The 13,698-nt window shown below is 35.7% G+C and overlaps 1 protein-coding gene across 2 annotated transcripts in view; it reads left to right on the top strand.

The window, feature by feature from the left end:
- Window positions 1–12,971, top strand: part of LOC150081004 (neurocalcin homolog) — a 56,037-nt gene extending 43,066 nt beyond the window's left edge. For both annotated transcript variants that reach the window (XM_090381744.1, XM_090381745.1), the window contains exon 3: window positions 11,381–12,971. In XM_090381744.1, the coding sequence (XP_090237870.1) occupies window positions 11,381–11,578 (198 nt within the window). In that variant the 3' untranslated portion in view covers window positions 11,579–12,971. The remainder of the gene's footprint in view (window positions 1–11,380) is intronic.
- The last annotated feature ends 727 nt before the right edge of the window (window positions 12,972–13,698 follow it).

Genomic DNA, 13,698 nt, shown 5'->3' with positions numbered 1-13,698 from the left:
TACTGTCTTGCGTAATTTGTGCTTCTCCATTGTACCCTCTAAGAATTTGTATAGTTCTTCCTTGAATTTATTCAACCCATCCACTTCCATGACAACAGATGGAAGCCTGGTTAACCAACCACTAGCTAAAGGAAAACTTCTGCATATCTATCCTGCAACCATCCTTTCTCAAGTTGAATTTATATCCCCTTGTGTGTAGTGATCAAGTGGAAGAATTCAGCTTACTCAGTTCATTCAGTGCATTAAACACATCAACCAGATCTCCATGCAGGTATCTAGGCTCAAGATGCTGCAGTTTGCAGAACTGAAGCTTTTCTAGGTAAGAACAGCCTTTTGTTCCCTTCACCAATCTGGTTATCTTTCTCTACACCTACACCTACACCTATTCCAGCAGATCTGCATTCTTCCTAAACTAAAGCCTCCAGACCTGTATACAATACTCAAGATGCAGCCCGACCATGGCTTTGTACAAGTGGGTAATCACCTCGTTAACCCTGATAGCAAAGTTTCTGTATATCATTAACAAAACTGCATGAGCTGTCCTGCCGTCATGTTTGGTAGTTCCTGCGATCTCTCCTACTCTTAGTATCATTGTAACCAATCTGCACAACAGTATTACATTTTGTGCCCTTAAAAGATGATAGCTGCTCTACGTTATCATCTTTTGCCCCTTGTAGACATATCCTGGTCCTTCTACACCTATTCTTTTTTTACAAAATATATTTTGTTTCCCTGACAATAGAGTTATACTATATATATACCGGGTGGTTATAAAATGTTTCCCTATTCAGGAGACCCTATGGTCAAAATGGTTAGAGATAGCACTGTGAAAATCGGTGGGTGTGCCATTTAGGGTATGGGGAGTGATTTGTAGTAGGGGGAAAATAGTTCAAATTTCTGCCACCAGGGGAGAAATTGGCACTCTAAACATGAGATGGAATGCTTAACTTAGGATTAAATTTTAATATCAGAACTTAGAAATTACAGATATTGTTCTGTGTGCTTTCCTTCACTTGAGATGACATAGGTGCCTCTGTAGCCAGGTGGGCAGGAGCAGCAGCAGTGTGTAGCACATGCTTCTTGATTAGACTGGGGTTCGAGCCCGTGACCATCAAATACGGAGGATGCGAAAAGGTCAGGGAATGACCACCGGAGCAATATGGCCTTAGTTGCCAATGCGCCTAAACAACAACAACAACATTATCTATATATTACAGGATGTTTTTTAGCCTTAGTTGCTAATGCTCCTAAAAACCAAATAACAAACAACATTGAGATGACATTCTGAAAACAGAGGACTGTGTGCGATACAGTTTCGTGCAGCATCTCATTGGGGATGTTGGCTACATGCTGTTTAATGCTTGCTTTCAAATCTACAAGCGTCTGTATGCTGCCACGGTAAACTCTGTCTTTCAGGTATCCCCATAGCCAGAAATCACAGGGTGATTGAGTTGGCAAGAACTGCGGAAAGTCTCTAGAAATGATGCGGTCATTTCCGAATGTTGAATGAAACAGTTCCTTCACTTGCTGACCAATGTGGGGAGATGCACCATCTTGCATGAACACTACAGTCTCCAAGCATTGCATTTCTTGTGATCTCTTAGAAGAGTGCAGTACCGTTCACCAGTTACTGTACACCTTATGGGGCCATGATGTGTAGACTCTTCAAAGAAAAATGGTCCGATTATAAACTCTGCTGTGAATCCACACCATACTGTAATGTATGGACTTTGTAGTGGTCTTTCATGCACAGCAGATGGAAGAGAAGTTCCCCAATTGGCAGTTTTGTGCATTTACAGTCCCATTAAGAGTGAAATGTCCCTTGTCAGACCACAAGATCATTCAAGCCCATGTATTGTCAAGTTCCATACGAGTCAGAAATCGTAGAGCAGTCTATTCATTGTTACTGATCACAAGACTTTAGTTCTTGCACTATGTGAATCTTGTACAGGAACCAGCGTACAATTATTCGAAGCACTTTATGTACAGTAGACCAAGGAAGGTTCAAGTCTCTTGATACACCTCTGGCACTACTGACTGGCAGTGTTACGACTGGAGTTGCTGGTAGTGTAGTGACTAGAGGCCATTGCAGCCGCCACTTCATCTACTACCTCTGTTCCGATATGTGGTCATCCCCTGCCTGGAATAACACCTAACTCCTCGGTTGTTTCAAATTTTTTTATTAGTTTTTGAAGCCCCACTGACGTCAAAGAGCGTTTATGCAAACCCTTTAAGTTTCCGATATTCATGTAGTGCTTCATTAGCATTATTATTATTCTGGTAGAACAGTTTTACTAAAAGAGTGTTCTTTTTTTTGGGCCATAATGGTTATTGACAGTGGCATTGGCCTTTCTACTTTTATCTGACACAATGTTATTTGAGTATGCAGCGTGTCTTGAAGTAAATGACAACTTTTACATATGTGCAGCACAGTTTTCCCCTGGTGGTAGAAATTTGAACTAATATTTTTTCTTTCTACAAATCGCTTCCCCATACTCTAAATGACATACCCACAGATTTTCGCAGTGCTAACTCTTAACCGTTTTGACACCATGGTCTGCTGAATAGGGAAACTTATTTTATAACCACCCAGTGTGTGTGGGTATATATATATATTGATTTTTTGCATACTATAAATTATATCTAATTATATACTAGAATTTCTAATGTATCAATTCTTTACGTGCAACTAAAGATAATTGTGAAGAATGGTAATAGGGATATTAAAACTAATCTTAACATTGAATGCTATAAATATTTAAAATTTTGACATTTAAATTTATCACCTAATTACTACTTGTATACTTTGATGGGCACTCATGGACCAACAGCCATCAGTGTACAAGTGAATGCAATCAGCCAAATCCTATTTCTATGATCCATATTTCAGTTTTGACGTTTTTTTTTATTAATAGGTACAGAAATTATATCAAATGGGGAGTTAATTTAGTTGTAAGCTTGAGATAATGGGGGTTTAATTTGGTTGTGAACTGGAGATAGTGGACTGTTGATCCTGCAGATAGTGGTGCAATTAATTAAAATTATAGAATTAACCTGAAGACATCCTTACCGTTGTGTAACTAAATGAGAAAAGACCATGTGTGTTTTTTTGTTTTTCCTCTGTGTGTGTGTTGCAATGCCCTCTAACCTATTTTGTTTATGTTAGTATTATATGAAATAATGTTGAGGGACATATGTATGTTGTATTTAGGATTGATTTAAAGGAATAACGGGGAATGAACATGAAATAAAATGTGGAAAATTAAAAATAATAATAAGAAGTAAATTTAAATAAAATATAAAAAATAATAAAATAAAATCGGGGTCTAACCCTTGCTAGTATAGTAGATGTCACCAAAGGTTGTTCATCATACCATCCAAGTGAAAAAGGACCATGCCAGTGCTATATGTGTACAGTGGTTCCAATACTGTAAGATGTATGTAGAGAACGCTTATGACATATCCGATATAGAGCCAGCTCATAGGATATGAAATATAGGATTTAACAATAGGTAAGATATTTGAAGGCCTCCGTAGCCGAGTGGGAAGGAGCGGGAGTGCAGTAGCACACGCTCTTTGAGTAGACCGGGGTTCAAGCCCCTGACTGCTGAATACGGTCGATCTGCCAACCCGCACTGGACCAGCGTGGCAGATTATGGTCCATTTCCCTCAGCATGAATTGTTGAGGAGGCTTCCACCCTGCAGTGGGTTGATAATGGCTGCACTTTACTTTTACTTTAAGATATTTGAATACAATTAAAGTGTCACTGCCCATATCTGCAATAAACAAAGTGGTGGAAAAACCTGGCCATATGTATATATGTAGCATTCTGTTAATGTGATATTTAATGAATTTTAAGGGTATCACGTTATGCTGTAGTTAACTGATTAACTTTATGCATTCACTTTTAATATAATTATCCCTATTACATATATTTATAATTCTTAAGCTTGTGTTCTTATTATATTTCCATGTATGTTTTTAGAGATGTTAACCCTCCACTTTGGGAGGCTAATGGTATTAAAACTGAAGGCATTTATCATATATTTTAGTTTCCATGTGTTCCGGTTCAATAGTGATGAGAAAATCCAGGTATGTGGCTCAAGTGTGGTTGTTGGGGTTGTGCGAGTAATGGCCAAATCTGATGGGTGTGTGTTGGTAGCGATATTATCCAATTCTGGGTGACTGATGGTAAGTGGGTCATCTACACAATGGTACGTTATAACACTGCTGTTAATCTTCATTTCCATAGTTGATGTAGGTATGGATTAACAATACCATTGTAATAGCAGATGCCCATAGCTACTCCCCCATTCTGAAAAAATTACCTCATAATTCTATAATTTTAATTAATTGCACCACTGTCTGATGGCCCAACGATCCACTATTTCCAGTTTATAACCAAATTAAACCCCCATTATCTCTAGCTTACAACTAAATTAACTCCTCATGTGGTATTATTTCTATGCCTATTAATAAAAATCTGTTAACTGGAATATGGATCATAGAAACAGGTTTTGGCTGATTGCTTTCACTTATACATTGATGGTTGTTGAGTGCCTATCAATGTATACAGGCAGTAATCAGCAGGTGATAAATTGAAATATTAACAATTACCCTTAGTTGCACATAGGTAATTGATATGTTAGAAATTCTAGTACATGAACACAATTTATAGTTTAGCTATGGCTTGTATGACTTATAAAATTTCAACTGCATAGTAACAATGCATTTCTACCTTTTGTCTTTACCTTAAATTAGGTGTCATATTACCTTTTGTTATAGTAAGAACTGTGTGTGTGTGTGTGTGTGTGTGTGAGAGAGAGAGAGAGAGATGCCAGGTGGGTAAAGTGCCTGCCTGGCAACCCAAAGGTCGTGGGTTCGAATCCCGCCTCGGGCTTGGATCAAAGTAAAATTCAAAAACTTTGGGAGATGAATTATGGCCACAGAAGCCGATGCGCGCCAACTAACAAAAAAAAAAATATATATATATATATATATATGAAATAAGTATATTGGGTTAAAAAGTTGCAACAGAGAGATAAAAATAAAGATATGACAGATGCACCTGAACGTGCAAAGCAGCAGCAAAGGATGCAAAAGTTTATATATGCAAGGTGGAATTAAGAGTTCTGTTAAAAAAAAAAAAAGTGTGAAGACGGAAGCGTAAATTACACAAAACGCCATAACTTATAGGAGAAGAATAGCAGAAGAAGAAAGTATAGTAGGCGTGAAAAAGAGAAAGAATGTGAAAATCATATTTGTTATAATGAATTAAGCAAAATTATAGGCCGAATCAAAAAGCCAATTAGAGAGAAGGTGAGTTTTTTGCTTTACACAGTTACCTTCTCTCTAATTGGATTTTCAACTCGGCCTATAATTTTGCTTAATTCTTTATAACAAATAGGATTTTCACATTCTTTCTCTTTTTCATGCCTACTATACTTTCTTTTTCTGTCATCTTTCTCTTGTTAGTTATGGCATTTTGTGTAATTTATACTTCCATCTTCACACTTTTTTTTTTTTTAAAAGACTTATTAATTCCACCTTGTGTGTATATGTATGTATGTATATAAGTATGTAAGTCAGCATTTCCCACTCATAATTCCATAATTATGAGTGGGAAATGCTGACCTGTCAGATGTCTTGATGAATTAATAAACCTGTCTGATTTAATTTACAATGGAAAAAATAAAATACAGTCAGGCCTCACATAACACGAGTTCGATTAACATGTTTTTCAGTTGCCACTATTTGAAAAAAATATTACACAATGCAAATTTACAGTTAATGCGATCTTTTTTTCTTATTTTTTTTTTTTATGCAATAGTTGAAAAAGATTTGAATCGCACATTAAGCTCGGACGGGCAATAAACAAACGTTTGCCTGCTGCCGGCCTCAGTGTGTTCCATCAACCATTGGAAGTAGATGTGTTACTTGTTTGTCTCCCGCTAATAAAGTCAATGCAAACTTGCATTTAAAAATTCAAATTTTTAAATGAGCCAGATGAAAATGTTACTGCGAAGGAGATTATGGCAAAAGAACTAGATGAAATCTTTCGTGTCACAGAGATTGTCATAGAAAGCTCCTGAATGTTCTAGGAAAAAAAATAAAATAAATAGATAAAATAGATGAAGAAGATGATTAAACCAAACTACAGGTCTTGGTTTTCAGGCATTAACCTACCATATTTGAAAACTGAGGTGATAAGAACTTTTTAAGCACATATCTGAGTTCTTTGAACATATATGCAAGGTTCCCAAAGTAGTATATGCACTTTGTAGCGTTGAATAAAAAATAGTAGAGGAAGAAATGGATCTGAGAGTTTAAGATGTTTACAGATAGAAATTCACTGAGCAGTGTAAACAGGTGGCCAGGAAAGCCCATGGTGCCCTGTGAATGATTTATTGAACATGATCCTGTAGAGATAGGGAGGTCATAATCCTATATATATATATATGACAACTCTAAGACTGCATTTGGAATAGTGTTCAGATACGGAAATCTCCTCTAAAAAAGACATTGAGATTCTTGAAAGGGGCCGAAGATGGGAAACTCATATGATGAGATCATCAAAAGGGCAGTCGTACAAGGAAAGACTCCAATTATGCGAGCTTGGCAACCAGAAACCTAAGAGGTGACCTGATTGAGGTAATAAGGCTCTTCGAGGGGGTGAGTAAAATGAATGAAGGTAGAATTTTTACTGTTATAAAGAATTCTAGAAGCAGGGGCCATAAATTCAAATTAAAAGGAAATTAGGGAAAGAGATTTAGATTAGATTGTAGCAAGTTTTCTATTACAGAGTTGTTTATTTCTGGAACAAGTTGCTTTCACAGGTAGTGAGGCTGACAATTAGAAGAAATTCAGAGTCTGCTGGATAGTTGCTTACGCGAAGAAGGAAGCACATAATTTGTCTAGTTTTCTTATCTACTCTTTTTAGGCTGGTGTATCAAAAACCTGTGGCTTCCTTGCACTGTATAGCTACTACTAACGGAATTACTGACAATAGCTACATCCTGTGGGACTAGCACATGCTGCTGCTGTGTAGAATGTCGTAATGTGTTATGCACGAGTGTAGTGTTCATTGATGTGCTGGGCAGCTGAGTGCTTGATGGGCCCTTTTATTTGTGTGACGATATCAACTCTGCTCTCCAAGCTCTCATAGTATGAGCCCATTAGAATAATAAATTCATGCTTAATTTCCTCACACACTCTGTGCAATAAAAGCAAACAAAACATACCCTTTGGACATGCGTTCTGCTGGAATGCCATTTAGGCCATCCATTTAGATTCTAGATCTAAATGGATGCAAGATTAACTGATAATGTATTTTATATGCATTTTTATTCTGGCAGAGAAGAAAAATGCATGGAATGCATATAAATTATCATTATACAGAAAGTGATACAGAAGCCTATGGTAAATATAAAATGATCTGTAATCAAGTCACAAAGTCACTTAGGCAAGTTAAGGCAGATTATGAGAAGTCTTTGGCAGAAATGCCAAGAACAGCAGCAAGACCTTCTTTGACTGATGCTGCATAAGCTCATACACTTGCTTTCTTGCATCACATGCCACTACTACTACTACTTATATTAACAGTAGAAGGAAGAAGTTGAATCACATTGGTCCACTTGATATTGATGGCTTAAATGTTGATGATTCTGCTCAGTTTTCAGAAAAACTGATTGTGTATTTTGTCTACATTCACGCATCAGTTCTTTACAGAGGGGAGTGCTAGAAGTTCAAAATATAACAGGGAATCAAATGATTTTGTCATAACTGAGAGGAAAGTGGAAGAGAAATTGTTGAAGTTTAACATAAGAAAAGTGCCTGGGGTGGATGGGATCTATCTAATTATATTAAGGGAGGCAGCGTAGGAGGTAAGCAAATCCCTAGTCATAATTATGAGAATATCTTTGGATTTAGGAGAGGTTACCATGGACTGAAGATGTACAAATATAACTCTAATTCAGAAAGAGGAATCACAAGGTGACATGAGTAATTACAGACCTGTTAGTTTAGCCTTTTTTTCAGGGAAAATAATGGAGTCTTTGGTTAAAAGAAGTAATGCAGGACCATCTAGACAAGAATACAGTTATACTGTAGTCATAGCATGCATTTGTTAAGATGCTAAAAATAATTTGATGCTATACTTGGATTTCTGGAAAGCTTTTGATACTGTTGCGGATAAAAAAGCCTATTGTACAAATTGGAGCAATATGGCATTAATGGCAAGTCACCGCTCTGGATAAAGGAATAATGGAGTGGGAGAAGACAGAGAAAGAGTGGTTATTAATGGACACTGCTCTTCATGGACTAATGTTATTTGAGTACCCCAGGGATCAGTGCAGGGCCCATTGTTGTTTTCTATATTCATTAATGATGTCGATGAAGGTACATCAGGCTTAAAGTTCGCAATTGACAAAGGTTGGCAGTGTGGTTAATGTCAGTAATCAAAGGTAGGTTACTGCAACAAGGTCTAGAAAAATTAGGTAGATGGACTGAGAAATGGCAATTGAAGTTTAACATTGACAAATGCAGGGTACTGCATGTGGGTAGCAGTAATCCCAAATTAATGTACCAGCTGTGTGCTACTACACTCGTAGAAAGTAAAAAGACCTGGGGGTAATTGTGTAGTCAGATATGAAGTTCTCTGAGCAGTGCAGTCAGGCTGCGAGGATAGCTCATTGAGTTTTCTCTATGATGTACAGGAAATTCGCTAGCAGTGATAAGGAAGTGATTATCCCACTGTATAAGGCAATGGCTCGGCCACACCTTGAGTACTGCATGCAGGTCTGGAGCCCTCATTTTAGAATGGATGTAGATCTGCTGGTGTGGATGTAGAGAAGGATGAGATGAAAGGGTTGGGTTGAATAAATTCAAGAGAGAACTAGACAAAAAAATTTTTTGCCTTATGCTGTATAAGCTTGCTTGCTTTCACCATTTTCCTTTACTATTACTTCTCTCCCACTTGTAACCTGAAAGCTGTTGCAATTAGTCTTTCATTTGGGATCCCCTGCAGTCTGTTTCATCAACACATGGAAAGACCTTGCTGACCTTATATGCATATTTTTTCAGTAATTTCCTCTTGATTTAATATTGGGTGACCTTAATGGACGTACTAGCTGAGTGGTCAGGAGTTTGAGTGCAGTAACACATGCTCTTTGAGTAGACCGGGGTTCAAGTCCCTGACTGCTAAATATGGTCGACCTGCCAACCCACACTGGATCAGCGTGGCAGATCCATTTCCCTCAACATGAATTGTTGAGGAGCAGTGGGTTGATAATGGCTGCAGTTTAATGGACGTACTACCCTTTGGGGAAGTATTCGTGTTAATGAACATGGCTAGGTTATCGAAAATGCATGCTTGACCTTAACAATCTCTTCTTGCTAAACAAGGTATTAACATTTTAATTCATAAAAAAGGACTTTCTCTGCCATTGATTTATCTCTATGCTCTCTTCCCAATAATAATTTGATTAATTGACTATCTTATAAATTCTGTGATACATCATGGTGGAACTTATCTGCTAGATTGCTTTGATACCACTGTTGTTAGTAACTAGTCAGTTTTGTAATAACACCCTCAAATGTTTTGTTTAAGTTTGGACAGATACAAAAACCTTCTGTACAATCTCCCATCTTTTCCAAAACCATAAAGAAACCCTGATTATATATTATCCACAGGCTGGTACATCCCCTGCTCTTTCTGTAAATATTATGTTACAGTTAAGAAAACTTCATATGGATGGCAGGCTAGATGTGCAAATCAGTGGAATTCATGGATTCAGTTTGCATCATCTGTAACAGCCAACTAGTCCTGATGTATTATGGAATAAAATCCATAGAATGAGGGTTTAAATACCTTTCCAGTTCGGTCCTACAGCATAGTGTATGTGCAATTGCTGATATACTAGGAGAAAGTTTTTCAGCAAAAGATTCTTACTGTCAAGATTTATTGTCTTGAAGCACAGAGTGAAAAGTAGAAATTAATTTTACTACTAAATCTGAACTATATAACAGGACTCCCATTAAAGATGAATTACAAATTGAAATTCATTGTACAAAAGCAAGTACAATTGTCCAGATGTCCACTATAATATTTTGTCATTACCAAGTGGAGTGTTTGTCTGTATAACTGAATATTTCTTTGATATTTTCTAGACTCTCAGAGAAAGGCAGTTGCACTAGTAATTGTCACTTGTCAGGGAAGTAATTACTTTCCTGACAAGCGGCATCTGCAATTTGTTGGTGCTTAGTTATTATAGTACTTAGAAATAAATTTATGAACTTTCTAAATCTCAATGTGGCTCAACCAGCTCATCTAGACTTCAAACACATGAGATGATATATATGTATATATTTTTTTTTATTTTGAAAAAGCATATATACTGTTTGGTGATCAAAGTTAGACTGTGGTTTCTCGGTGTATGCCTCTGATTGAGAAACTGCTCGTGATGGCTGGACTCATATTTGAATTGTGAGAATAGTCAAAAGGTGCCAAATTGGGTGAATAAGGTGGTTGTGGTATAATGGGAATTTTTTTTTTTTTTTTGGCCAAAAATAGTGTCTTGACTTGAAAAACAGATTAACATTAATATTAGGCTGCATTAATAATAAACACTGCCAAACAAATTGTGATGTCATTGTCCTTGTAAAAAAATGCAATAAGCATTGACCTTCACGTGTGATTTTGGCTGCTGTCCCCCCCCCCCCCCCCAAGTGACAACATATTTTCCATTGGGAGCTTTGAACCCTGCCCTCTGCTGCTCCCATGGCTCATCACCTGTTAATTTTTGTTAATGTTCAAAATTCAGGATCTGACATGGCTTGCTTGCAACTCGTTTCTCACTGTCTCATGATCAAATCCTCATTCAAAATATTGCCTGAATTGAACCAGATAAAAAAGGTGTCTCCTTAAAAGTTTTTGCAATGAGCAGTCATGAATTTGACCATATGAACTTCATTGATGTTTGATCCCTTGTGGATATTGATCAGTGACTACATGTTCATTTTCAAGCAAAGAAAGTTTCCTTGTGTAATTTTTTAAATTACTTCAACTGTTGTTATTGTATGTTATGTTATTTTTAGTACGTGCAGCTGGGGATTGGGGGGGGGGGCAAATATTAATCAAAACCAGCTTTCTGTCAGCCAGTGTTTTGAGCATCTGTAAAAAATTAAAACTTGATGTGCACATTCAAAACTTCTAAGTCCCACTCACAATTTTGACTATCATTATGTTCATTCAAGATTTGTACACGCATTCACTGATATTATTATTATTTTTATTTATTTTTTTATCAAAATTTGTATATCCATTTAACCCGATAAGGTACAGAAATGAAAAACATTACTCTTTTTATATTTTCATTGCAGGCCATTTATAAAATGGTTGGATCAGTTATGAAAATGCCTGAAGATGAAAGTACTCCAGAGAAGAGGACAGACAAAATATTCCGGCAGATGGACAAAAACATGGATGGCAAATTGTCTCTTGAAGAATTTATAGAAGGTGCTAAAAGTGATCCTTCAATTGTGCGGCTGTTGCAGTGTGATCCCCAATCCTCTCATTGACATTGGATTTGCCTACACATCCCATAATTCTCTGCAACATTGCCAAGCTCACTAATAAAAGTGCCCTGTAGTAGATGGCAGCAGCAGCAACACACTATCTGCTGCATTAAATGGCAGCATCCTTGGTTTACTTTAATTTGTACAGGAGTGTAATGGATTGATTACATATTGAAGTTGGATTTCACTCATTGCCTGAATCTAGGAATGAATTATGGGATATATACAAGTGTGTTAATAATACATTTCCTGATACTGCTGTAATGACTGTTCATGTACATTTTTATAGCTTATAAATCAATTCATTTTTCATTGGCACCCAGATCTGTATTAAGTGTAATGAATTTTCAGTAATCTGAGTTCTTTAATTAGGACTTTATTTACTGGTTTTGCATTATTTTTAAGCTAGCTAATCAAGAATTATTAATTTTATGATGTTAAAAAATCAGCATGTTACAAATCTATCTAATTTTTGCATTCATTTCAAGTGATGCTTTCAGTTAAAGGCTCTGCTGTGTATGTTTGTTGATAGCAATTTTAATTTTGAAAGGGCAAAACTATAGCTTTTACCATGTACTTATGTAATAGTAAAGAAATAAGTACAACTTTGCTCTTATAAGTCATAAATTGTTTATTTATGTTTTATAATTTGCTTTATTAAGATATAGATATTAGTTGCTCTCAGCCAGTTACTGATTGATGCTGTCCAGCATTCATTCATTCATTCATTCATTAGATCAGAAATATCCACCTACTCGTATAGACAGCTTGGAGGGGTCTTTGAATAGAACAGTATTTTTATAGCTTGTGATAAAATACAATTTTTTTTTCCCCCAAGTAATTGCTAAGATGCATTTCATATATGTATAATTTTTTTCTAAAGCTCTTGAAGTCTAATACTTAATGCTGCTAATATAATTTTATCTAGTTTTTGAATTTTCATTTTGGCAATATTGTTGGAATTTGCAGTTTTTAATTCATTCTTGCCTTTTTTACTATTTTATCCAAAGTTGCAATTTTATTATGCAAATGGAGAAATGGCTTATATTAGCTTTCTTCCCTATTAAAACCACTTATTTACTTAATTTTTAGGTCCTTGTTTGCCTGGCTCTGAATTGCAGAAGTATAACCCATTTAATTAAACATGTTTAATAGAATTCATCAATACAACAGGGACAGTGAATTTCCAAGTCTTTCACTTGAATATTTTGCCTTGCTGTAAAACTTACTGCAGTGGTCACAGCATGTGTAATATTTAAAAATAGTACTTTTATGGAATATGCTTTAAATGATGTGGTAGTGTGATGATGGGTAACGAGACAGTAGATTTTTAAGAATTTTGCTGAAATCAGAAATATTTTAAATTAAAGTTCTTGCTATAATGGCCTTAATATTATTTATTTATGAATTTGGTAAAAATTGTTTTCACTCAGCGCAGGTTATTAGATCTCAATCTTGCTCCTAATGCTATGTAAAGCTTAAGTTTAGATTATACGTAGTAGAGATTTTAGGGCTCTAGAACCAGATTAGAAATTTCATGCCAAAATTTTTCCATGATATCTCTTTTCTCTTCATTAATATTCTTGAATAAATTATGCAGAAGCTTCCAGGCATTATTCAGTTTATTAACAGTAGATAATTTTTTTTGATAACAGTGATAATTCTTGATCTCCCAACATAAACTTGGCACATCATAGCCATAAGTCACTGATGCACTGGTAAAACTATAAGCAAAAAAACAAACAGAAAAAAAAATGATAATTCCTGATCCTTAGATGTATGTAGGTTGTGTTTTCCTTGCTATAAATTATTGCTTAGCTTGTAAAAAAAAAAAACAAAAAAAAAACTTGTTACTAAAAATATTTTATTCAAATATTTTTGTTTGAAGTGAAGAAATGAGAATTCACATTGAGGAGAGGAAGATTCTGAAATAAGTTTCTCATTTAACATATAATTTCAATGTGTGTATTATTTCTTTACCCAGAAGTCTAACTTGCATTTAGTCATTTACTGATCACTGAACTGAATTGTTGTAATTAGATACAGAAACCGATAAGTACAGTTTAAAAAAATTATTTGTTCCATTTCTGATGCAATTTTATGCATTTTAAAATGTTATTTTC

The sequence above is a fragment of the Mastigoproctus giganteus genome, chromosome 9 (genome assembly GCF_048544385.1).
Source record: "Mastigoproctus giganteus isolate SK-2022 chromosome 9, ASM4854438v1, whole genome shotgun sequence".
In the NCBI taxonomy this organism is placed as follows: Eukaryota; Metazoa; Arthropoda; class Arachnida; order Uropygi; family Thelyphonidae; genus Mastigoproctus; species Mastigoproctus giganteus.
Note: the sequence above shows the minus strand (reverse complement) of the source record. Positions and strands in the feature narration are given on the sequence as shown.